General features: G+C 37.6%; 1 protein-coding gene across 2 annotated transcripts in view; it reads left to right on the forward strand.

Annotated features, from left to right (window-relative positions):
- The window catches only part of AP3B1 (adaptor related protein complex 3 subunit beta 1), a 168,677-nt gene that overhangs the window by 49,592 nt on the left and 92,929 nt on the right, over nucleotides 1-26,156 (forward strand). For both annotated transcript variants that reach the window (XM_084305457.1, XM_084305458.1), the window contains exons 8-13: nucleotides 12,867-13,028; nucleotides 15,208-15,305; nucleotides 17,935-17,989; nucleotides 18,071-18,142; nucleotides 20,416-20,478; nucleotides 20,984-21,116. In XM_084305457.1, coding sequence (XP_084161583.1) covers nucleotides 12,867-13,028; nucleotides 15,208-15,305; nucleotides 17,935-17,989; nucleotides 18,071-18,142; nucleotides 20,416-20,478; nucleotides 20,984-21,116 — 583 coding nt within the window. The remainder of the gene's footprint in view (nucleotides 1-12,866; nucleotides 13,029-15,207; nucleotides 15,306-17,934; nucleotides 17,990-18,070; nucleotides 18,143-20,415; nucleotides 20,479-20,983; nucleotides 21,117-26,156) is intronic.

Raw genomic sequence — 26,156 nt, forward strand, 5'->3', positions numbered from 1 at the left:
ATTTGCATTTTTATTCACTAAAATTTGCCTTACTTTTTAAGAAACATATGCTTCTTTTGTTCAAGTTAAGCTAATTTTCAACAAGTAACTGTTTAACATTTTGATTTTGTATGTGTTTAGAACCCTAAAGAAAAATTCTGAAAAATTACTAGTTAGGCAGAAAAATCCATTTTTGAGCAAAATGTTTGAAACTATTGCAGGACTCTTAATTGAGTTACTGATTAACTGAGAATACTTAGTTTTATATTCCTATTTTTAGCTTCTTGGTTGGTTGAGATTTTTTGTTCTGGTCATGAGTACTGTGAAGAAGAATATCTTTGTCTTATTCTGTTAGTCTCAGAATACTTACAGGCTGGTTTTGAAGTATTTATATGTTTATGAATAACCTTTTTTTTCAAATGAATAGTATCCAGCTTTAAGAAGGATTAAATTACATGACAGCAAAACACTTATTGTGGAATGAGAAATTCTGCCCAGAAAAAATTGGACAGAACAATTTCAGCCATTTTCTGTGCAGTGACATATTTGATACCAGATTACACTGAAATGTATTCCAGCTTGAATTTTTTGCCCAACACCTTTCCCAGAAGTTATTGGAACTGCTGAGTTGTTTGTAAACAGCTCCTGAAGCATTGCAACTTACAGCTTAATATATGAAGATGTTTAAAACAAAGAAGCTATGGTTTGCACAAAACTGTTGAGTCGCAATCTATCAGTTCAGGAAACAATTTTCAAACTGAACAGCCATCCCTGTTTCAGCAGGGAGACAAGGATCACAGGAGGCAGTGACTTGATTCAACTCTCCACTGCTGAATGTGTGTGCCGTTTTGGAGGCTGTTTTCTAAAAACAGTGGAGTTGGTCAGAAATTTTGACAGTCATTGTAGACAACAAAATGTAGCTCTAGCCTCTTGGGGGGAGAGGGAAAGAAAGAAAGAAAACATTAACAACAACAACAACAAAATCATACTCTCAAAGCTGCTCAGCTTCATTTTGGGCAATTACAGGTTACGGAAATAATCTTCCTTGGTGTTCCACTAAGATTGGTGGAAGAAAATGGACTTCAATTAGTGAAGTTATTTATAAACGACAAGTTATGAGAAGCATGTTGCAAGTTTACATTTTTGGGATTATAAATACTTATTAAATTATTGAAGCATTGATCAATTCAAATGCTTAAAAGTTGAGATTGACATTTGGGTGGTACGGAATGGGAATACAGCCTAAAGAAAATGACCTTAGAAAATGAAGACTTTTAGGAGAAAAATAGCAACTTTTTCAATGTGTATAGCTGAAACCGTTGATCATGGAAAACAGCCTGGGTCCTGAAGAATAAAAAAGTAAAAGATGAAAGAAAAATAAAGTAATCATTTACGGCTCTGACAAAATAATTGAATGTTACTGTGACTTCTTATGTTTGTTTTAAACTCTGATTTGCATGTTTAACATGGAATCTCTTCTTGCTTTGTTAAATATATGTTTTTGTTTTTAATGTGACTTTTTCATCACTGAAGGTTAATTGGATTGATATAGGGGGAAGGAAATTAATTTTCTCATGTTTAATTTGTGGGGTGCAGACTATCTTCATTATCCTTGCAAAAAAAAAAAAAAAAAAAAAAAGATTGTGTGTGTTTTCCTTGGGCAAAATGTCATAATGTTTAATATTTAAAAAGTTTTCTGTAACACTGGACTTCAGTACTAGGTTAAAGGTTGGACTAGAGTATCTTAGAGGTCTTTTCCAACCTGAATGATTCTGTGACTTCTGAGCTTCCAGTCCATCAGGAAACTGAACTTAGGAAGCAGATTTCACTATAGATACAGGTTTCTTATGCCAAGACCCTGTTGGATTTCAAATAAGCTTATTTTTCATGGTTTTTAGTATGGTGTGTAATAAGAACTTTGGCATTTGTTGTAAGGCAGGCAAATACCAGTATTTGTCACTTAAACATTAAACTAGGTACCACCTTAAGGTTCTTTGAAACTTTTCAGTCTAAGGTCATTTAATTACTACTTTATCCTGAACTGTTTGGACTGATTTCTTCTATGCTGGATAACTGCTTCACGTTTTTATATTAATTTATTTTAAAAAACAAAAAGCTCTTTCTTCCAGATAAGATAGCAAGGTATTTGAACAAAATCTCCTGTAAATATCAGTGGCTTTGTAAAGAGAAGTGGAGAATGGTAGCTTTTTCATGGTAAGGAGCATGCCTCTACGTGGTAGGAGAGTACTTTCTGGTACAGCTGTGTCTTTATGTTCTCTCTGAAAATGTACAAGAATGAATGAAAGTGCAAAAGGAGAATGGAGAGGTAGCAAAGGTGAAAAGGATAATTTAAAGGGAAAAGATACCATCTGCCTTTGATACTGATTAAAAGTTCCCCTTTTTAAATATAAGTTCAAAATTTAAAGTGGAACTTGTAATGCATAAATTTGTTTAAATGCTTTAGAGGTGTTCGTGTTTTAATGTGGTTAAGGTTTTCAGTTTAATCTGTGTAAGTACCTGAAGAAGCAGTAAATGCTATCTCATCAAGCTATCAAGCACTTAATTATATACTGACTGCCAAGCAACAGTATAACAGTGTTCTTCCACAGGATTGCATAAGTGGACCACAAAGAAAATGATGTAGTTGTCAGTTACTTTGGGGATACAGCTAAGGGAAGGGTATTACTTGCCTTAGGAGTTGTAGTCTTCACATATCCTGAATTATAAACAAATTAGGGATGAGGAAGGATTTCAGAGATCTTTAGCCTGAACAGAATTGTAATGATGACTATACCAATCTACCTGTTCTTAGACTGGCAGCCTGAAAGATGCAAGTCTGCTGTCCTCACAAGGAAGTCTACCCAACGTCAGCGGATATTAAATCCTAAATGGTCTAAACACCATCAGTAGGTATTAAATCCAGTATTACAGAATTCTCATCCTAATACATAAGCAGGCAATTGAGCTGAAAACATCTTAAAACATCTGTTGATTTGTTTCAGTGATATTCACACATCAAAAATTAGTGGCATATTTGTTCTGATGGAAAAACAGGTGTTGCTGCTGTTCAGGTTCAGAACTAAGTTATCACAGTTTCTTCTTGTCTGGCATTTTTCCAACCATAAACAAACAAACTTGTGAATACACTCTCAAAGAAATGGTTGATCCAAGATAATTTGAACTTTTGGATAAAGTACTTATTGTTCCTTATGGTCATTTAGAGATGTGTCATAACCAATCAAGAATTGTATCTGACATTATATACAGTGAGAAATGTGCAGTCTTAGAAGACTAGTTTCCTCTTGGCAATCAAACAGGTCTTTTTCATATAGAAGAAAAATTAAACAAAGTTTTATTTTTGCAAAGAGAAAGCTAAGAAAGCGTATTTTGCAACTTTTCTGTATGTCCTGGGAAAACCTTGATATGTCTATGAAAAGGTCACCTAATATCCTAGACAAAGAACATCACATGGGTAGGTGCCCAGAACAGAATTTATGAATATGTGGCATCCGGAAGGCACATAAGTACGTAAGAAAACATTCACATTATTTCTGAGCATGTTACTTCTTTCATGAATTCAGTGCTTTGGTCAGTACCCTGGAAACAGGAAAGAATACCTACAGGTATGAACACAATGAAGGCAAGAAAATAAAGGAAAGGTTTTCTTCTTTGATAACTACTTTTGCCTATTTTATCCTTCATTTTTAGCTTAAGGTTCTCCATCTGCCTCTTTCTGGTACCTGTTGGTAAAGATCTTAAAAGATCATTGAGACTGTATTGGTCATTGTTTTATGGAAAATCTGATAAGAAATGTCAATGGCACGTACAGTGTAAACCCTTTTTTGGGGATTCTTACTCCCTGGCAGATGCTTGCATTTGAAAAGTAGGTTGGTTTTCAGCATCATCTGACTGTATTAGCCCAGTATGAAGTTTATAGAGTGAGGGTTAGAATCAGAAAATATAATTCCTAATGTGACCCAAATATTTGTTCAGTTTGTCACAACAACCATTAATAGTCACTTCAGTATCTGTTAGCTGAAACCATATTTGTCTCTTCAAATAAGCAAACTTTAAAAATCCAGATATTCTGTGCAAGGAAGCATGAAATCTTGTTTGGCTAGAATATGATACCTTTTCTCTAAATAATACAAACTGAAGTATCAGTTTCCATTGTAATTTATTGGAATTATGTATTGTCCTTCATACAAATGTACTAATCGGTTACACTACCAGTATAATTCTAACACACTTGTTTGAATAGAGTTATAAAATGAAAATATTCCTCAGGAACGAGTGCTGTAGTGTCTAAGTCTGTTTTAGTAGTTTCAAATCTGCATAGTTATACATATCCAACTGAAAACTCAGGTTTTCTTTGACCTGTCCCAATGGTAATGAACAGACTGTGGTTGTAATTGAAGTAAAAATTAAAGTATCAAACATGTCAGAGTAATTTAATGATGATCTTGTGAACTTTTTGGGTCATTCCATAATACTTCACCTAAATGAAAATATGTATACACTTCTATGATTTGTATAGTAGCAACAGGTGTCCCTCATGGAGTGATAGATGCAGTGTTTGGGTAGTATGATAACTTTATATGAATATTTTATATAAATAATATATTCTACATATTACTACTTGTATGTCATGCTACCTAAACAGTGCATTGTGTGTTTGCTGACTTTTGGATGCGAAGTGTTCAGTCTATTTGAGCTTAATTTAAAAGGGTGTAACAGACATACGTCGTCCAGTCCAATCACTCTGTATTTCATCAGGAAGCCTCCTTATGAATACTTTATTGATAGGATAAAGGAATAAAGGTCATCTCCTGGACCACTACTTCATTACTGGAATCTTTTTAGATTCTGTTTGTGGTAAAGACAGAAATTAAGTTTCTGAAATTGTCTCATTCCTTTTAAAGCAACTTTGTTTCTTAAAGCTGAAAATACATGTAGTTATGGACCAAACAAAGCATGCTGTTCTGGTCTGGTGGCAGTGAAGTCTCCTTCTGCTTTCTGTCCATTGACAGTTCATAACCATAGCTCTAAACTTTATCTTGGTACTGTGATCCAGTTTTTCTCACCTGTTTTGTAATCCCCAGTCCATTCCTTTCCAAGGACTAAGGACACATGAGTGTCAGCAAAAGTTTGTTAGGTGGTATAAACTTAGGTGTTCTCCTTCAATATAATGATAAAAGATTCAACAGGTGTGTTTAAGTAGGAAAAGAGTTTAACAATTGGCCTCAATAACTTTATCTTGCTGAAGAGGAAGTATCTGAAGCCTTTCAAGTTTCACAGAAACCAGTATGTGTTTCATTTATGTAAGGGTCTGGTGTTGATCTAATGCCATAGGATGCCCTGTCTAATCTTCAGTTGTTTTGTATCTTCTGAAGGGCCCATGCTTTCAGGACTTAACTCTCCTCACAGCAGCATGAACCTTTATTACACAACTAGTTAAAAAGTCAGACAAACCTGCAGATTTCTGTGGAAACCTTGGCTTTGCGCCTTTTATGTCTTTTCTCCTGCCAGGCTGCAGGTTATGTTGGTTATGCTTTTCATTTCTCAGATATGTTTACCATGTTGGATTGTGCCTTTTTTATACCACTGGCAATTCTTTACGTCGAGCTTTAATCTGTAATTCAAGGACCTCCGTTTGTGGAGTAGATGGATAGTTCTGCCAGCATTAGATTACTATCAAGTATGTTTGGTTTCGGTCTGCTAATCTGTCTGACAGAGGTCAATTTGAAATTTACCATTCATCTGATTGACTTTCTGAGCAGTTTGAGAATTAGTTTGATTTTGCACTGAGACTCCAAATAGATCTTTTCTAGTGTTCTGAAACACGTGTTTTAAATGTGGAAGGATTTAGGTAGGCATCTTCACACACAAATTTGAGATCTATTTTGGATACATTATTAATCCTTTAGCAGAAACTTCTCTATACCTTTTCTTCCATTACCCTTTTCCAAGGGTTGTGTTCATGATACAGCAAGTGGACTGCTGCTCTTGCTTGATCAATGTGTTTTTGACATTGCAGTTGAATTCATTGACTGATAAATAGTCCCCAAACTGTTCTTAACTTCCAAAGTCAGCTTATCCCAAACTCTTTTGAGAGCAGTTCTTATAAACATTGGAAGGGGCACAGAAACATAGCAAAAATCATATCACAAAAGATTCTGCATGAATCAAAGCTGTGAATGTATTTCTTTATGTCTCCGAGGAGAGAAATAGAGATCTAAAGCTTTAAAATCAGTTATACTTAGTCTAGGAATGCAAATGTTTGAATGGATTTTGAATACAAGGCAAAGTTAGGGTAGTAGAATGGGCAGATAGTGAGTGTTCGTGCTTCAGTTTTCCATGAAGTTTTACTTTAACTCTGAGTTTGTGGATGCATGAAACTCTCTTTGGAGGTAATTGTAGCATTCAGGTAATATGCTTTACTAAGTGGAAGGCACATTCTCAACTTTAATGTCACACTGAATGCAATTTCAAGCAAGAGCTCAGTTAAATGTTATCTTATTTACTTAGTGACTTTAACAACAGGCTAATGGAACTTGTTATCTGGCAGTTTCTTCATTTAAGCTGTTAATACATTATGAAGATGTCCTTAAACTGAGTGTTTGGAATAATGTTAAAAAATAAATTATATACGTTCTCTGGCTCTGAAATACTCACTTTGCTACTGGATTGAATAAGTCACAGCAGATGTGGAACACACAGAGTCCATTCTCAAATCCTAGCCTGGAATGCTAGTGTTTTCTGTTTGTCTGTTTATAATCAGTTCTAGTGATTCTATGACCACTTCGTGAGCATGATCATTTTACTGATCCTGGAGAAAATGAAACATGCATTTCAAAACAACAGCAGCCTTTTAGGGACTTAGTTGGTTTCACAGCTGATCGCTGTGAAACTGCTTCTAAACTGTTTGGAAGGACAAGAGAAAGTGTGGGAACACTTTGATTTACTCCTTGAACCCTCATACTATCTCTGGAGTGTTGTAATAAGTAGAAGGATGCAGGCTCTTCAGGAAGGACAGTCATCAGAGACAAGGAGGGGGTGTCATCCTCTATGTCAATGAACAGCTGGAGTGCATGAAGCTCTGCCTGGGGATGGATGAGGAGCTGACAGAGAGCTGACAGAGACAGGATTAAAGGAAAGGTGATGTTATAGTGTAGGTCTGCTACAGGCCACCTGACCAGGAAGACCAAGCAGATGAAGTCCTCTATAGATAGGAAGCAGCCTCATGTTCACAAATCGTGGTATTCATGGGGGACTTCAACTACCCTGACATCTGCTGGATGGATAACATAGTGGGACATAGGTAATCCGGGAGGTTCCTGGAATGCATTTATGATAACTTCCTTCTCCAAGTGATAGTGGAGACAATGAGGAGAGGAGCTATGCTGGACCTCCTTCTCATCAACAAGGAGGTGCTTATTAGGAATACATAAGTCAAAGGCAGCCTTGGCTGTAGTGACCATGAAATGTTGGAGTTAAATATCATTAGGGCAGTGAGGATCGAGTACAGCAAGCTCACAGCCCTGGACTTCGGGAGAGCAGATTGACCTCTTCAAGGATCTTCTTTGTAGAATACTGTGGGATAAAGCTCTGGGGGGAAGAGAAGGGGCCCAAGAAAGCTGGTTAATAGTCAAGGATCACCTCCTCCAAGCTCAGGAGAGATGCATGCCAACAAAGAGGAAGTCACGCAAAAATGATGGTGTGTGGATGGATACATGGATGATAAAGGAACTCCTGGCCAAATTCAAACACAAAAAGGAAATCTAAAGAGAGTGGAAGCAAGGACAGTAACCTGGGAGGAATACAGAGTCATTGTCTGAGAGTCTACGGATCAAATTAGGAGAGCTAAAGCCTAGACAGCATTGAATCAGGCCAAGGACAGCAAGGACAACAAAAAGGGCTTCTACAGGTACCTCAGTGACAGAACGAAAATGAGGGAAGATGTAGGCCATCTCTTTCAAGGAACGGGAGACCTGGTTACAGTGAAAAGGCTGAGGTACAGAATGCCTTCTTTGCCTAAGTCTTTACAAGAAAGATTGTCCTTCAGGAATCCCAGGTCCCAGAGGCCAGGTTGAATGGCTGTAGCAAAGAAGATGTACCTTTCGCAGAAGATGATCAGGTTAGGCAATACTTGAACACACTGGACATACCCAAGTTCATAGGCACCTATGGGATGCACCTATGAGTGCTGAGAGAGCTGGCAAATGTCACTGTGAAGCCACTCTATAATCTCTGCACTATTGTGGCAACTGTGAGAAGTGCCTGAAGACTGGAAGAGAGTGAATGTCACTCCTATTTCAGAAAGGGCAAGAAGGAGTACACGGGGAAGTACAGGCTGTGCAGCCTTCTCTCCATCCCCGGGAAAGTGATCAAACAGTGAATGGAGGCAGAGGAGAATCACCAGGAGTAGTCAGCGTGGATTCACCAAGTGCAAGTCCTACCTGGCCAACCTGATGAGCTTCTGTAATGAAATCACCAGCCTGATGGATAAAGGACGAACCATCAGTATTGTCTTCCTAGACTCCACGAAGAAATCTGACACTGTCCCCCGTAAGATCCTCCGAGGGAAGCTGCTGAAGCATGGGCTGGATGAGCAGTGTGGTGGATCAACACCTGGTTGAACAGCTGGGCCTCGAGGGTAGTGCTCGGTGGTGCAAAGTGGTTGGAGGCCAGGAATGAGCAGCGTACCCCAGGGGTCACCACTGGGTCCAGTCCTGTTTAACATCTTCAGTAATGAGCTGGACAGTGGGGTAGAGTGTGCCCTCAGTACATTTGTGGATGACATGAAGCCAGGGGGAGTAGCTGATTCTCCAGAAGGCTGTACTGCCATCCAGAGGGACCTCCACAGGCCGGAGAGGTGGGCTGACAAGAATCCCATGAAGTTCAACAAGTGCAGAGGGCTGCCTCTGGGGAGGAACCACCCCAGGCACCAGGACAGGCTGGGGGCCACCCATCTGGAGAGCAGCTCTGCAGGAACAGACCTGTGGTTGCTGGTGAGCACCAAGCTGAACGTGAGCCAGCGATGGGCCCCTGCTGCTAAGAAGGCTGACGGTATTGGCTGCATTAGGTAAAGTATCGCCAGCAGTCAGGCGAGGTGATCCTGCTCCTCTGCTCAGGGCTGCTGAGGCTGCACCCGGAGTGCTGTGTCCAGTTCTGGGCCCCTGGTACGAGACGGACCTGGACATACTGGAAAGGGTCCCACAGAGCACTACAAAAATGAAGAAGGGACTGGAACATGTCTCCTGTAAGGAGAGGCTGAGAGAGCTGGGACTGTTCAGCCTGGAGAAGAGGAGGTTCGTGTATGCAAATACCCGAAGGGTGGTGCAAAGAGGACGGAACCGGGCTCTTTTCAGTGGTGTCCAGTGCCAGGACAAGGGGCAACGGGCACAAACTGGAGCACAGGAGGTTCCCCCTGAACAGCAGGAAGTACTTCTGTGCTGTGTGGGTGACAAAGCACTTGCACAGGTTGCCCAGGAATGTTGTGGAGTCTGCCTTGGAGATTTTCAGAAGGTGCCTGGACATGGACCTGGGCAACCTGCTGTTTGTGTCCCTGCTTTAAAAGGGGGTTGGATCAAATGACCTCTAGAGGTTCCTTCCAATCTCAATAATTCTGTGATTGTTCCATGTCAAAAAAGATCAGAGTGCTTTTTCTACAACCCTTCCCCCACCTCACCCCCCATTTACTTCTTCCATTTTCCTGATATTGCTGCTAATACATAGTAGCTGCCATCAGTTTGAGGTCAAATCAGAAGTCTGGGGAAATATAGTTTTAGTGCCAGCAATATCTGGCATTTCTTCAAGGAAACTTAAAGAAGTGTCTCCCACAGCTTAGTTTAGGTGCATTATTGAGACTGAGGATTGGTGAAAATAGGGTTTGGTAAATTGTTTGTGGAAGGTGATGATTGTTGATTCAATGCTATCAGTTAAAACAGTAATACTTTCATCTTCCAAGACAAGAGTCTTATTTTCAGTTCCGTGCTGTTGGTAATTAGAGTATTATTAGTGTTGCTTTCTCTATTGTACCTTACTCATACTTTCTTTTCTGCTTGGAGTCCAAAGTTTAGATGTAATGTAAGGGACATGCTGTTCTGGTTGCTGTTTGTAATCCCAGATACCAGTAGCACTGTTGCTGAGTGTAGATGCTCTTGCCTTAGAAAAAGTCTTATGCTCTTTGTTATGTTAAAATAACAAGAGGCTTCACTTGTGCTTGCCACCTTGAACCTACCAACTGTGTGCCACGTTAGAGGAGAACTAATACGCATCCTATGCGCATTGCTCTGTGGACAGCAGTGTTTGCCATTTGTCCCTGTGTACCTCTGATACCACCTATGGAAGTGACAGCCCCACTGGCATTTTCCTAGTGTTTCAGAAGCATTGCCAAAGTGAAGGTATATCTCGTTGAATTTTCCCCTTTCCTTATAACTCTGTGTAAGTGCTTATGCACAGCCGTAATACGGGAAGGCTCTGCTTGGATTGATGCAGCACAGAAATTACATGTAATACCAGTATTCACTTTTAATTTCTGTACCTATTCAGAACAGAATTATGTATAATCAGAGTCCTACAAAGTCTCATAGCTGAAATAACAACGAAGCTCTGAGCTCTACAGTTGTTTCATCTAGCACTAGCAAGCAGGATCTCCTTTCTGGGACCTCTGTTCTTCACTGGGAAAACCAAACCAAGGCAATTTAGTTAGTTCTCTAAGATGAGGTTTTTGCTCGGTGGTTTGAATTCTTGGCTATAGTCTGTGTTTGCCACAGTCACAATGGAATGGTTTGATTGCTTTTGTCTTTTTTTTTCCAGACCCCAAACTACTTAACAGAATATGAGTACCAGTGTTACTGAAGATGAGGTTTGTTTTTAACAGCAGAAATCTTTGAGCATCTCAAAGAAAATAAATAAACAAAAGAAAACCTGCATTACTCAGATAAATGCAGACTTAAAAAAAAAAAAAAAAAAGAGTTGAGTTTTCTTATTCTGGCTGCAGTTCAGGTTGAGGCTTAAGGGGTCACTAGTGACTGAATGTTTTGATATTTTCATGTAACTGCTGTACTTATCTGGGATAATTAAAATAATTGGATACTATTTTTATGCACAAAGAAGCCTGTAGGTTCCTGTGTTCAGTCTCCTGCCTCTTTTATCACAGAATCACAGAATCACAGAATTTCTAGGTTGGAAGAGACATCAAGATCATCGAGTCCAACCTCTGACCTAATGCTAACAGTCCCCACTAAACCATATCCCTAAGCTCTACATCTAAACGTCTTTTGAAGACCTCCAGGGATGGTGACTCCACCACTTCCCTGGGCAGCCTGTTCCAGTGCCTCACAACCCTTTCAGTAAAGAAGTTCTTCCTAACATCCAACCTAAAACTCCCCTGGTGCAACTTCAGCCCATTCCACCTCGTCCTGTCACCAGGCACATGGGAGAACAGACCAACCCCCACCTCACTACAGCCTCCTTTAAGGTATCTGTAGAGAGCAATAAGGTCGCCCCTGAGCCTCCTCTTCTCCAGGCTGAACAATCCCACCTCTCTCAGCCGCTCCTCGTAGGACTTGTTCTCCAGACCCCTCAGCAGCTTCGTCGCCCTTCTCTGGACTCACTCGAGCACCTCGATGTCCTTCTTGTAGCGAGGGGCCCAAAACTGAACACAGTACTCGAGGTGCGGCCTCACCAGAGCCGAGTACAGGGGGACGATCACCTCCCTAGCCCTGCTGGTCACACTGTTTCTGATACAAGCCAGGATGCTGTTGGCCTTCTTGGCCACCTGAGCACACTGCTGGCTCATATTCAGCCGACTATCCACCATCACTCCCAGGTCCTTCTCTGCCTGGCAGCTCTCCAACCATTCCTCTCCCAGCCTGTAGCTCTGCTTGGGGTTATTGCGCCCCAGGTGCAGGACCCGGCACTTGGCCTTGTTGAACTTCATGCATTTGACCTCAGCCCATCGGTGCAGCCTATCCAGATCCTCCTGCAGAGCTTTCCTACCCTCAAGCAGATTGACACACGCGCATAGCTTGGTGTCATCTGCAAACTTACTGATGGTGCACTCAATGCCCTCGTCCAGATCATCGATGAAGGTATTAAAGAGGACCGGCCCCAGCACCGAGCCCTGGGGGACGCCACTAGTGACTGGCCTCCAACTGGACTTGGCTCCATTCACCACGACTCTTTGGGCCCGGCTATCCAGCCAGTTTCTAACCCAACGAAGCGTGCGCCAGTCCAAGTCAATATAGTACTTTTATTTCTGTTCCATTGTAATGTGTAAATTTTGCAGTATTATTTTTTGTTGTTCTTTTGTTTTTCTTTGTTGTTTCTCTTTTAAGTGACATTATGCTGGTAGCTTGTAACTTCATTTAAACAACTTAAGGATTTGTACTTCTTCAGGGAAGGACAGGCTCAGGATATGTGACATTTTGTGTGATAAAATTTCTTAAGAACTGTCCTTTCTTTAGAGAGTTGCTGCTTTCATGAATAGTTTATGTATTACTAGAAAAGGAATGATGCACATGACTTCTGTTAAGACTTCCAGAAAATGAATTTTAAAGAGCTGATCTTCAGAAAATTCAACTTTGGATCATAGGCTTTCAGTCCAAGAAGAACTAACATCCTTACATAATCTAATACAGAATACTAATGAAGGTATTTCATTTAGTAGTTCATCTTACTCGTAAATGTATCTTGCACTGTTGTTACATCTTTTGCATTACATTTATGACCAACTGGAACAGAGGACATTGTTCCGTGGGCATATTACAAAAAATGTGAATCCTGCATGGAGTCATGGTGTTGTATGTTACTTTGTAAATTAATACAGCTGGATGATTCATATATTTTCTGTATCTTCTTCTAATTTTGTCTTCTGGTAGGATGATGATATTGTAGAAGAATACAATGAAAACAATTTCTATGAATCTGATGAAGAACAGAAAGAAAAGGATCGGAATGTGAAAAAGACTTATACTATGGACCCGGATCACAGGCTGCTGTTACGGAATACCAAACCCTTGCTTCAAAGCCGAAATGCTGCCGTATGACAAATTGCTTTTTGATAAAATATTGAACTACTAAATATCTATTCTATTAGACAACTTAAAAGTTTGAAAAGTCAGATCTATTCCTCTTTAAGTGAAGTGATGATTATACCATGTAGCAACTGTTACAGGGAAGATCAGTTATTTCTTTTTTGAAATTAACTTAGCTATTAAGTAAAACACCTGAACTGAATGTCACATATGCTCCAAATATTAAACAAAATATTGGAGAATATTTGAATTCACTTTCTGTTGCATGTGACAACTATAGTATGGCTAGCTTTTAATGCTTAAGTTCTCAGCATCTACAACAGAATAAAGTGTTAGTTTTGGTGATACAGACTCACAAAAAAAATCATACTTGCTGCTGATTCATTAAGTGGTGGTTTCATCTGAGTCTCACGTTTTAAAAGTAAGACAGTTACATACCTAAATTTCTCGTGACTCCCAGATACATTCTTAAGGTATGTTGCCAGGATTCCAGGGTAGATGTGACATAACAGGTGCAGTATGCTCTCCAATATTTCTGGGAAATTTTAATACGCAGGCAAATTTTTTGAGCCAGGAAGATCCATGATGATGGTGAATCATTGTGATGTTAGTCTGACCATGGAACTTTATTTCTAACCTCAGTTAGTCTTGTTAAACAAGACTAGATGTCTTTATAAAAGATTTCCAGTGACAGTGAGTACTCATATCATCACAGATACAATACAATGGTTGCATCATGATTAAATCATCTCCTAACCCGTTCTTGATTAGCTAAACAGATCAGGTTTTTGTTTCTCCTTTGAAACACATTTCTAGACTCCAACTAACGTCTAACTTCTTTTAAAACCACATCTTAACTGTTACCAAACTCTGGAAACAAACAACACAGTTTTGCAGTAGTAGTTATATCAGAGTACAGCCTTTTGCTAAAATCACTGTTCAATATTTGTGTAGCATTTCCTCATCTCTTGCAAAAAGCAGCTGTTATAAATGTTTGCTATCACACTACATTGAGAAGAATTGTAGTTGATTATCTTCCACATTCCATAAATCACTTTCGTTACATCTGTTAAATATGATATTGATTCTAACTTTTATGGTCTTTAAGTTTATGAAACTAAAGTTAATGGAGGTTAACTTTGTCAAATGAAATGCTGATTCTTTAAATAGTTACTATTATACCAATTTTAGTAACATTCACAGAATATACCAGAAATGAAATTGTTTTCTCTTTGACCTTAGATTTTTGTCCATAAGAAAATCTTCCTGTAGTATATTGCTGAAAATATTTCAGTTATTTCCTCTCTTCATATTTTTTATCAATTTTTGTTTATTAATTTAAAAAAATATATTAATTGGCGTTAAGTTTTAAGGCACCAAGTTAAGTGTCGTGGTAGTGTCTTCATTTTGAGCCTCTTTGTTCTGTGATTTGTTTAATTTTGATTAAGAAAGTTCATCAGGACAGTATTGTAGGGAAGACTGAGACATGAGTTAATCATTAGCATAAAGTTCATCATTTGTCTGTTACTTAGGAGAAAATTTTAAAAATAGAAATTACAAGTTTTAAGTTGTGTATATTTCAGAGTCATCTGCTTATTCATACTTGCTACTATAGTTCTTTCAATTGGATTTTAGACTTCAAAAGCTGTCAATAAATGCACCAGCCATTTAATAAATTGTGTGATAGAATAACAGAATGGAAGGTTTTCAGTGGAAATGAAAGAACAAGTAATATTGAATATGTATTTAATAAAAGTAAAAGCACAGTTATTGTAGGATTTTTTAAAAACGGAACAACAAAAAAAAACAACACACGAGATATCTTCATTAATCAGCAGACCTAATTTTAGCAGTTTTGGGTTATTAAATGTGATACCATTATGATCACAATTTGAATTACTTAGTTGAATTACTTAGTTTTCTCTGTTTGGCCCTCTTCCTCTGTTTTTTATATTATACTACCAAGTAAATACTGGGAATGATGAGAGGTACCTACTACTTTTGATTTTTGGAAACAAAAATGTCTTTCTCCTGGTGTTTCTCTCCCAGACTGTTTTCTTGATTTCAAAGAACATGTGTACACACTGCTTTCTGAAGGTTGGTAGGTCAGCAGGTGTGAATTGAATGCAATGCATATGTTTGACTATTTTGAGTTAACATGCTGTTCTGAATGTTCTTCTTGTAGGTGGTAATGGCAGTTGCACAGCTTTATTGGCATTTGGCACCAAAATCTGAAGCTGGTATTGTTTCTAAATCATTAGTGCGTTTACTCCGTAGTAATAGGTAGGTCAAGTCTGTACTTTAAATTGCTATCTGTACTTTTCTAAAAAAAATAAATTGTTACATACTTTTTTATCTGTAGCTATACATATAAATAAATTACTATCGCACTACTAGAGTTTTGTTGTAACATTGTCCTGTAAAATACTAATTTTTACTCAATATGTGAGAATAATTACATGTAGTTCCCTCATTTTCAGTCTCACTTTCAGTGATCATTCAGTATCATAAGTGTTTCATTCTTAATTATAACTGTCTTTCTGAGAAGACATGACTGCCTAGTGAACACACAAATGTAGATAGAAGCATGCAGATGGAGATAATACTAACTAGTTAGCTTACTTTCTTGATTTGTTTAATTACTGGAAATTATTTGAAATGTCTATCTTGTAGTTCTTTACTGTCTTGCTAAGCACTCAGTCTTCAGATGTGCATTTTATTTTTCTTCACCGTATATTGATAACTTCGTGTTGACAGAAAAACTAAGAGTGATACTTGTTAAATTACCAGTTGCTACTGCTCAATCCCCTGTTCCTTAGTCCTTGGACTGTGTCTTAAACTACTACATGTAGTTTATATTTCATTCAGTATAACTAACTTTGACTTAGTCATCTTCAGTGTTACTTACTCATACTTTACTATGAAGGGTTTCACTGACCACGTGCTTCATAAGATTTATAATACTCATGTGTGTTTGTGTGCGTGCATGTGTAGATTTGGCATATTATTCCAATATTTGCCCTAAAGTTTTTTCCCTCAGTTTTTAGATCTTAAACTTCTATATGTCTGTATAAAACACCTTGAAGGTTTGATAGCAGTTACAAGATGTTTTCAGAATAACTTCCTAGCTAAATATGATATTCTTGGATAGCTGAGCTGTCAAAATTATTTATTTTTAAAAAGTAAGTCAAATCAGGCAGACAGCTTTAAAAAGAAAAAAATTGCTGTAGTTGTGTCTGACAAGATTACTTGACTTAGATGGGCTTCATGAGCACAGTCACCATAGATCTCTTTCTCCATAAACATTTGCAGCTCACCTATGGCTAACATATCTACCATTTAAAAAGTTTGACTACTGAAGTAAAATTGGGCTTGTTAGAGAATTCACACTTTTATTTAAAATAAAAATGAATTGCTGTTATTTTTGTGCTTGGTTTTATAGTACAATATGCTTCCCATTCTCCTTATGCAAATAGCAGAAGCAGTTTGACATTTTTACAGGTAATGTGTAGAACTACGCTCATACTCACAGGTTGAATGGCTTAATTTTGCATGTTGTTTATTCCTCATTTATCCTCAAATTTCTTCAAAGTAGAAATCACCTCTTTCTTGTGTTTCAACTAGCACCTAAAACGGCACTAGAGTTCTGATTTTCATGTTGAATAACTCGTCTATTCTCTGTCACCAGTCTGTGAGAAACATTTTTGCTATTAGAGCCACTTTGAAATAAGCTTTTGTTGTTTGCCCTTGAAGTTACGTGCCTGTGGCCTTTAAATTAATGTCAAATATGTTATAATCTAGCGAGGATATAAGTGCTTGGGAGAACATTTCATAGTGATTTCCAGTCTTGGTTCCTGATGCTCAGCTGGCTGTTTCCATGTACCTATGTCAGAATTACATAAAATTATGTTTAAAAGACATTATGTTCTTCTGTATTATTACCTTTCTTTTTAAACAACAGGTGTAATTTCTACAGGACTATTAGACAATTTTTAATTAGAGGAGATAATGGATGAGGTGATTTGATTTCTTTATTAGGATGAGATTTGCATCACAAAAGAATTTGAGAACTCATTTAGAAATTTTGTTTATAAATTATTTCTTGGTCTGTAAGTGATCAGTGCAGAAACTCTGAAGTTTAAAAGCTTCAGACTAATATTCAAATTTCCATCTGCTCACTCCTATTGAGTCTGAGGCTACCTTCTAGTGAGGTATATTAATATATTAATTAAAACATCCTCCTAAGATGCCTAATGTTTTTGTGTTTAGAATATTACATATTTCTGTTGTCTATATCCTGTCAAAGTTTATTAAAGTGCTGCTTTTTTACAGATGTGTGAGTCTGTCAGTATATATTCTAAGTGAAAGGAAAGCTTGGCCCTTTTGGGGAATTAATAGGAATTTTTTTATGAGATGAAAAAGAATGAACTGTTTCTTACTAGTTACTCAAGTGTCAGCTATTGTAACTAACGCGCTAGTTTGCACAGTACAGATGAAGTCCGTATCTTGCTGTGGTGGACAAAACATGAGGTTTTTGTGAGGTATGTCTGGAGATGCCAGATTGTAGATGTTTTTTATAAGATGGAGATGTTTTTTTAGAAGAATTACTAATTTTTAGTTTAAACAAAGACCCTGACGCCAAAAAGAAGAATTGCACCATTATACTGGTATTAGTGGTTTTTTCTCCATATTGAAGTTTTTAAAAATGAGAGACTGGTTTCATTGTTCCCCTTCTTGTGAAGCACCTCATAAACTTGTATCAGTTGGCAATAAGCTTTTTCCATGTTTGAGGGATGTTAAATGTATAACTTACTTTTGACCTGAGTATAATTGAGCTTTCTTTGCCATAATGCATTTTTCTGTGTTTCTGTAATTTTGTAGAATAACTTTTGTTTTTCTTTTCAAATTCTAGGGAGGTGCAGTATATTGTTCTGCAAAATATTGCCACTATGTCGATTCAGAGAAAGGTATACCATGTTCAGAGTTTCCACAGTTAGTTTATGTTGAACTCAGGTGAACTATTTATCTATGTATGTTGCATTTTTCAGGGCATGTTTGAACCTTATCTGAAGAGTTTCTATGTTAGATCAACTGATCCAACAATGATCAAAACTCTGAAGGTGAGCTTAAAAGAGAATTTACCTCTACATTGGTGTAGAAATTACTATTTGCAACAGGAAAGCAAAATTTTCTTGTGCAACTATGACACACATTCTGTGCTCTTCCTTTTTTCATTAAGTATAGTAGTATTGTAGCTTTTAGTTAAATCCACACATGTCCTTCAGGCTTGTATTTGAAAGTTCACTTCCTAGCAAAGTTTAGGTAGCAGGTGCACTGTGTTTTTCCACTGCATCTTCTGGTACTTTTCAGTACAGAGCATTACAAAAGCTAGTTCTTTTTAAGTAACTAGCCATTTGAGCATTTAGAATTTGATTGTTTTCGTAGAAGGAAACATCTTCTCACATGAAAAGAAATGAAAACTTATTCTCTTTGATACTGTTTGATTAAAAATAGTTCAAATCTGTTTCACTGAATAAAATGGGAGTCAAATATGGGACAAAGTCAGAGTACCAAGTTGCCTTTGAGGTCAGCATTTGGCGTAAGAAGGATTTTAGATTTTCCTCTAGTTCACACCTCAGTGTGTTTGTTCAGCTATTTTTTTCTTGTTTTCTATATTCCTGGTCCTTAATAGATGTGAAGTCCTTGACAAAACAATAGCTAAGAGTTGTCTACTATTAAGTGCCTTCTGTTTTGTTTTAGATTGTCACAGACACTTGTGTTTAGGAGTGGAATACACGGAATGTATGTTTCTTAAAATGACATTATTTTATTGATACTTTATAATTTCATTATTAATTGATATAACATACTAGTGAAGAGATGGAGAATGAGAAATTGTGCTGTTTTCTTTCAATCTCAATTCTTATTCACTGACTGAAAAATCTATGTCAGTTTGCCCTGTTACATAAGATAACTTGTGCTTTTTTTTTTGTTGTTCTATTGTATCTGCTTTAAGATAGATGGATCAGAACTGTGGCAGCATTTAAGATGTAGGAACACGCTGGAATTCATCTACTGCACTGTTTGATTACTGTTTTGTTTTCTGTTTCCTTCTCAACATCAAGTTTGCTTTTTTGTTAAGTACTTAGCATTGACCTTATATTTTCAATGGGTTATCTGTTCTAACCACAAATTCTCTGTTAAGGTTTTTAGTAAGCAGCTCATAGCCTATCATTTTCTGTAAAGTTTTCATCCCCCTTTATCAACATTACTGTGCATTCATGTGTTGAATTTGTTATTTTCTCAACCAGCCACTGAATATTTGAAGTTTTCAATGCAGCTGCTCTTAGTCAGACTTCACCTTCGTTTTTGTGAAAGCTGTAGTATCAGCAGAAAATCGTGTCACCTGTCTTCTTACCACTTCCATGGTTCATATATAAATATATTGAAATGTAAAAGATCAACAAAGTTAATTCTGAAACCCTATCAATAGCTTTCCTGTACTGTAAAAACAGTCACGTTCTTTCTGCCTATTCCTGTCTTTAAACCAACTGTTTATCCACTTGCTTCATGTGCTATACCAGCTATATTTCTTTAAGAGCCTCTGAAGGTCTTATCAAATTGGTCCCGAAATACCAGTGGATTGTATCTATTAAGTGTTCTTGTCTGTGTGCATCCAACTCAAAGAATACCAACAAATTTGTGAGGTATGAATTACATTTACAGAGCTAGAGTTTTCTTATTCTTCCATTTACCTCATTTAAATGGTACTGGAATTTTTTCTTCAAAGTTAGAACAGACTGGGAGCATAGCATCTTAATGGCATATGCCTGATGGTACATATCATCCTCTTGCTCACCAGGAGTAAGGAAGAGGCCTTTCAGGGTCTGATGTTGATTTTGATTGAGGTCTGAACACTCTCAAGATGCAACTGTTCGTTTTCTGAGTTACATGTCTTTTACTGCAGTTCATATGAATTTAATGGACATTGCATTTATCTCTCCCCAGCTGCAATTGTGCTTTCCATTATTTCTTCTTACGGTGTCACGTGGTTCTTATATCCAAAGCCTGTGGTATCACATCGGAAACAATACTGCTGGAAGTATTTCAGGTCCATTTGATATGCAGTGCAACACTGTAAAACAAGAGCTAATAGAAAATGCATCACTGAACCCTAGAGTCCTGTTTTGAAAACCTTGCATGTGCTTGCAAGGAGAATTTTCCTCCTGAGTGCAATGCTGCTATCAGTTTATTCTGAAATCTGGTATACACTATTGAATTCCAAGTAGTATATTTAATAGTATTATAACTTATTTATATGCAATAAGATTATTTTGTATATGTGGTACTGTTTATAGAATTTCATTTTAGCTTTTAATATTTTTTCTTTCAGCTTGAAATCTTGACAAATTTAGCAAATGAAGCCAACATATCAACTCTGCTACGAGAATTCCAGGTTTGTACAAAAATGTATTTTTTTGAAATGAAATGCTTTCTGTTGTCCAATTGCCATTGTTGGATGTTTCATCTAGAGTCTTAGTCTTAATATTTTCAAGTTAACGTCTTTTCCAGAATAAAGTGTTCTTGGAATTGAAGTGACACCGTCTCGTATCATAATGGATAATGGTGCTTTTTCTATGTGAAAAGAAGTTTCGGTGTTTTGTTTCTTACTTTTTCCAACTTCAAAAAAAAAAAAAAAAAGAAAGAAAGAAACCAACAAAAAAAAAACAATTGAGAACAGGCTGCCTAGCAAGGTTGTGGTTCCCATGGCCATGGGTGACCAAAGCCAGCAACAAAATGTCTTCTGGAAGTGAAAATGAGATGGAAAGGTATAACTTTTAACGTGTGGTATAGCTATCTAGGTTGAATGTATTATACAATATGTTTGTCATAAGAGGACAACATAGTAAGTTTCCTTTTGACAATACATATATTGACTAATGAAAACCCTGTTTCCATAGACTTATGTGAAGAGCCAAGATAAACAGTTTGCTGCAGCTACTATTCAGGCTATAGGCAGATGTGCAACTAACATCACGGAAGTGACTGACACGTGCCTTAATGGCCTTGTATGTTTGCTGTCCAACAGAGATGGTAAGCTAAATGTTCTGCCTGTTTTCTGAGTGGCTGATGGCTTTAAACCTTTTCTTAATAGGAACTGCACAGAGCAGATCACATAATAAAGTATATGGAAGCTTGGCTTGTGTAAGAATTTCAGTGACATAGCTGACAAAAATAGTGACTTTGGTGCTTTTTGTTTGAATCATGTCAAAATGCTCTCATAATCACTAGGTACTTGTCTTCTCTTTTGTGCTCTCATAATCCCTGGGTATTTGTTCTCTCTTTTGTTAGCAAGATTAAATCCTTGTTGCCTGCAATGATGAGTTTACCTGTTTTTTCTCAAAATGCTGTTAATTGTTGAAGTGTACTGTTGTGAGTATCCTAGATGATAGTAGAAGTTTTGCTGTTATATGTTCAGTTGCATCAAAACAGTTATCCTGTAGAGGGTGCTGAAAGCTTGGAATGGCTTTTTAGTACATCAATGTCTTACTGGAAAACATATTAAATAGTTTTTGTATAAACAGTCCCAAATTTGTCTTGTTCTTATAATTTAGTCTTCTGCTATTTTTATATAGTGATATGTAGTTGCAGGAAATAGAACAAGAATTAGATAAAATCAAATAGGATATAGTAGCACTGTAAATCAATACCTGATAATATTGTATATTCTGACTAGTTACTAAGGAATATTATGCAGAAGGAAGTCAATAAGATAATCAGAAAACTATTGTAAATTTTGAAGTCAACATGGGTGTTGTTAAATATCAGAAATAGAGTTGAGACAGAAGTAGTCAAAAATAATAATGTCAGGAAAAGGAGTAGAAGCATGTTTTTTTTCATGTGCGGCGGGGACAGAATTATCAGAATTGTACAGCGAACACAGATGAGATCTACTCTAAGCTTTGAAAAGCAGCATTGATTGCTCTTCATATCTATTGGATATATTTTTTTCTGATAATCCTAAGAAGGTCTTTATTAGGGACATTGCTTTGGTAGGGTGTAGTCCTATCAGTGTGACCCACTGATGCATTCAGAACTTTCTCTTGTTTGATTTATACTCTGCAAGTCCTCCTTCTCTCCTGCTTAACTTCATAACAGAAATTTCTGAGAGGCCTCGGTGTATAGCTTGCTAGTTTTAGTCTATGTAACTTTACTTTCATGTTGCTCTGGACCTTTTGTCCCTCTGTGCATTTCTAGTTATCCACTGTGTTTAAAATGTATTCCATTGTTGTGTTATAACACAGTTTCTGCAATGTGACTTAGGTAAAATTTTTTTGTACTAAAGTTCATGAATATGACCATATTAGAAATACTGCCTTCAAAGTTTACTCGATTCCTTTTAATTCTATTAGCAATGTTCCTCTAGGTTGGTAGGCTCCTTTCAGCATGTACAAATCCACATTTTCTTCTATGTACGATAACTAAACTTCAGAATATTGAACTTATTAAATAATAATCTTCCTTTTAGTTTTCTTGCATGGGTTTTCTTTCTGCTAATAAGGAACTCATATAAGAAGAAACAGCTTTTTTTATTATAGCTTCTCAAGTTAAGATTTTCTTCAAAGTAATTCCGTATATGTTTATACACACACACAAAATACATATTCATTTGCATAAATGTGTGCATGTATATAAAGGTATGTCTCAACAAGATTAGTTGTCTTGACTGGTTCTAAGTAATTGTCTAGCAAGTACTTCTGAAGGTCCTGAAAGACATTTCATTACTTTATTTTATAAATCTAACCATAATCTTCTTGTGCTTACTATTTTGAAAGACCACAAAGGACATATTTAAGATCTTTTAAACCTGGCAACTGGCAAATTCCTTTACCATATGCGCAGTGTCTTTTTCTAAAAAGTGAGTCGAATGGCATAACTTACACGGTACCTTTTCCTTAGGAAGCAGGAAATTTCTGGTAGTCACAGCGTGTTTAGCATGAAGAGCTTTGGGCATGGGAGGGGAAAAAAAACATTTGGTACATGTAGGAGAACTAAAGTTCAGTTGTCATGGTTGATCCTGCTTTCTTCCAATTTTCGTTCTTAAAGTGTACGAGCAAGCTGCTTGTCCTGCTGCTACTTACATGGTTGTTCCAAAACTGGAAGCAGTTCAGCTCCCTCTGTGTAGCATGAAGCCCAATTTGCTAAGTCTAGAAGGTTTTGGCATCCCAGAAAGCAGAATCAGCTCTCTCTTCCCTTCACTGTTTTATCATTTTTGGGGAATTTACTGCAGCATAGAAGAAAGGTGGACAAATTAATTCTACCAAATCAAAACAGAATCATGAAGAATGAGCTTATGGCAAAACTGCCTTCCCATTCTGTTGGTCTTGTTCTGGAAAGGTTTCTACTGAAAACACATGTTTTTTTACTATGGGAGCTGAGCCAAGAATCATTCTGGAAGTTAGGTGCTGAGAGGCAGAGTGCAATTAAAGCTGCCTCTTCAGCAGTTAGTTAAGCCCACCTGGGATAACTTTCCATGGAACTCTCTAGGTGTCTCATCATAGAACTCTCTAGTTTCTGTATGGACTTCTGTGATTTAAATGTGGTTTTTGTTTTGTTTTGTTTTACCATAGCCCCCTACTTCCATGAACAGGGGAAGTTTGCTTTTAAAAATGCACTCATAAACACACCAAACTTCAAGAGCAGTTTTCCTCTTATAGAATCACTAGAATGGTTTGGATTGGAAGGGACCTTAAAAATCATCTAATTCCAACCCTCCTTCCATGAGCAGGGACACCTTCCATTAGATGAAGTTACCCAAAGCCCCAGCCAATCTGGCCTTGAACACTGTTCCAGTGCCTCAGCACCCTCTGAATAAAGAATTTCTTCCGCATATCTAATCTAACTCTCTTCCCTCTTTGAATGTAAAGCCATTTCTCCTTGTCCTATCACTACACTCCTTGGCAAAGAGCCCCTTTCCAGCTTTATTGTAGGCACTTTTAAATACTGGAAGACCTCTTTAAGGTCTCCCCAGAACTTTCTCTTCTCCAGTCTGAACAGCCCCATATCTCTCGGCCTGTCCTCATAGGAGAGGTGCTCCAGCCCTCTGATCATCCTTGTGGCCCTCCTCTGGACTCGATCCAACAGACCCATGTCCTTCTTGTGCTGGAGGCCCGAGAGCTGAATGCAGCACTCAGGCGTGTTCTCACAAGAATAGATGGGGAGAGTTACTTCCCTCAACCTCCTGGTCCTGCTTCTTTTCATGCAGCCCAGGATATGGTTGGTTTTCTGGGCTGTCAGTACACATTGTTGGCTCATGTTGAGCTTCTTATCAACCAACACCCCCAGGTTCTCCTCCTCAAAGCTTCTCTCAATCCGTTCTCCACCCAACCTATATTTTGGCTTGGCATTGCCCAGCCTGTCCCTGACACAAGGGACAGGACCTTTTACTTGGCCTTGTTGAACTTGTGGTTCTCACAGGCCCACCTTTCAAGCCTGCCTACATCACTCTGGATGGCATCCCCTCCCTCCATTGTGTTGACTTCACCTCACAGCTTGGTGTCATAGCAAACTTGCTGAGAGTGCACTGATTCCCCCTGTCAGTGTCACTGACAAAGACATTATACTGCACGGGTCCCAGTATCAACTCCTGAGGAATGTCACTTGTCACTGATCTCAACTTGGACTTTGAGCCATAAACCACAACTCTCTGTGCAACCATTCAGCCAATTCCGTACCCGCTGAATGGTCCATCCATCAATTCCATCTCTACAGTTTAGAGACAAGGATATCATGCAGGACAGTAACAAGTGCTTTGCACAAGTCCAGTAGATGATTTTAGTTGCTCTTTCCCTATCCACCAGTGCTATAACCCTGTTGTAGAAGGCCACCAGATTTGTCAGGCATGGTTTGCCTGTAGTGAAGTTGGCTGTCACCAATCACCTCCTTATTTTCAATGTTTCTTAGCATAGTTTCCGTGAGGATCTACTTTTTCCCGGCCTTGTTTTTGGAAGCCATGTTGAGGTCATTCCTCATCTGCTGAAGGAAGCACAAACAGAAAAGTTATTTTGGCTCTTTGGTGTGACATTTGGCATTTTGCTAATGCATTTCCATTAGCAATTGCCTTGAAAATTTGAGCTGACTGCTAGCTTCACTAAGATGACATAAAAGTCATTTTAGATGTAAGAGACAGATGGGATTGTAAGAAGTCTGTTTTGTCTGTCTGAAGTGAATATACTAGAGAACCAGCAGGTTTTTCTCAGGTGGCTTTCCTTTGCTGTTGAAATTTGCAATATGTGGATAATAAACAATGTAAAAACAATTGTAGGAAGCACAGTGAAAACACCTTTATTTTTCCCTAGTAATTTATACAAATTTGAGCAGGCAAGTCCTAAAATCACTGGAACTGTTAATACTTCAGGTAACTACTACCTACCTAGTAGAATTACTGTTAGAATGAAGTAATAGTAAACCAACTTTATGTATTGTGTAGTTGATGTGTATTACTGTGATTTCAGAGTTGAGTTGTCTTTATTACAAGTGTGGAAAAATAAACCAGGTGAAAACACAGATTTCAGGCAATTCTTAAAAGAAGAAATTTAAAGTTTGTTTTCGTACCTAGCTCTTAATAATTACCTTTTAACATTAGTTTGAATCATCTGCATAACCTTCTAAACAACGAGAAATAGTTACTTGTAGGGCTTGCTATGAAATTCAATCAATATATTCTTCTAAAAAATAGCAGAAGTAATTTTGCAGCTTTTAGAAATAGTGCTTGTTTAAATTACAGAATGTCGATAAATTGGCCTTCAGTTCAGTGTTTTAGTTTCCACATGTATCTGTTAAGTATTGGAAAAAAATTAGGTAGAACATCAGTGATATTAAATGTAGTATTTCAGAATGCAGGTTTTGAGTGTTCACTGGTAATATGCATCTTGTTAGGTTGTTTTCCTGAGTTTCTGTTGTAATGTGGCCAACTTCTCAATTATGAAAAGGACTCTAATTCATTCCCCACAAGTTATTGTCCACTACATTGTTAGCCTTAGAAACACATCATTATTTAGTGAGATGGAATGTTGTGTAACTGGATATATTTTAGGGTTTTGAGAATTTGTCATGTTTCAGGGTCTGTGGTGT

Source organism: Netta rufina (assembly GCF_964035555.1).
Source record: "Netta rufina genome assembly, chromosome: Z".
Classification (NCBI taxonomy): domain Eukaryota; kingdom Metazoa; phylum Chordata; class Aves; order Anseriformes; family Anatidae; genus Netta; species Netta rufina.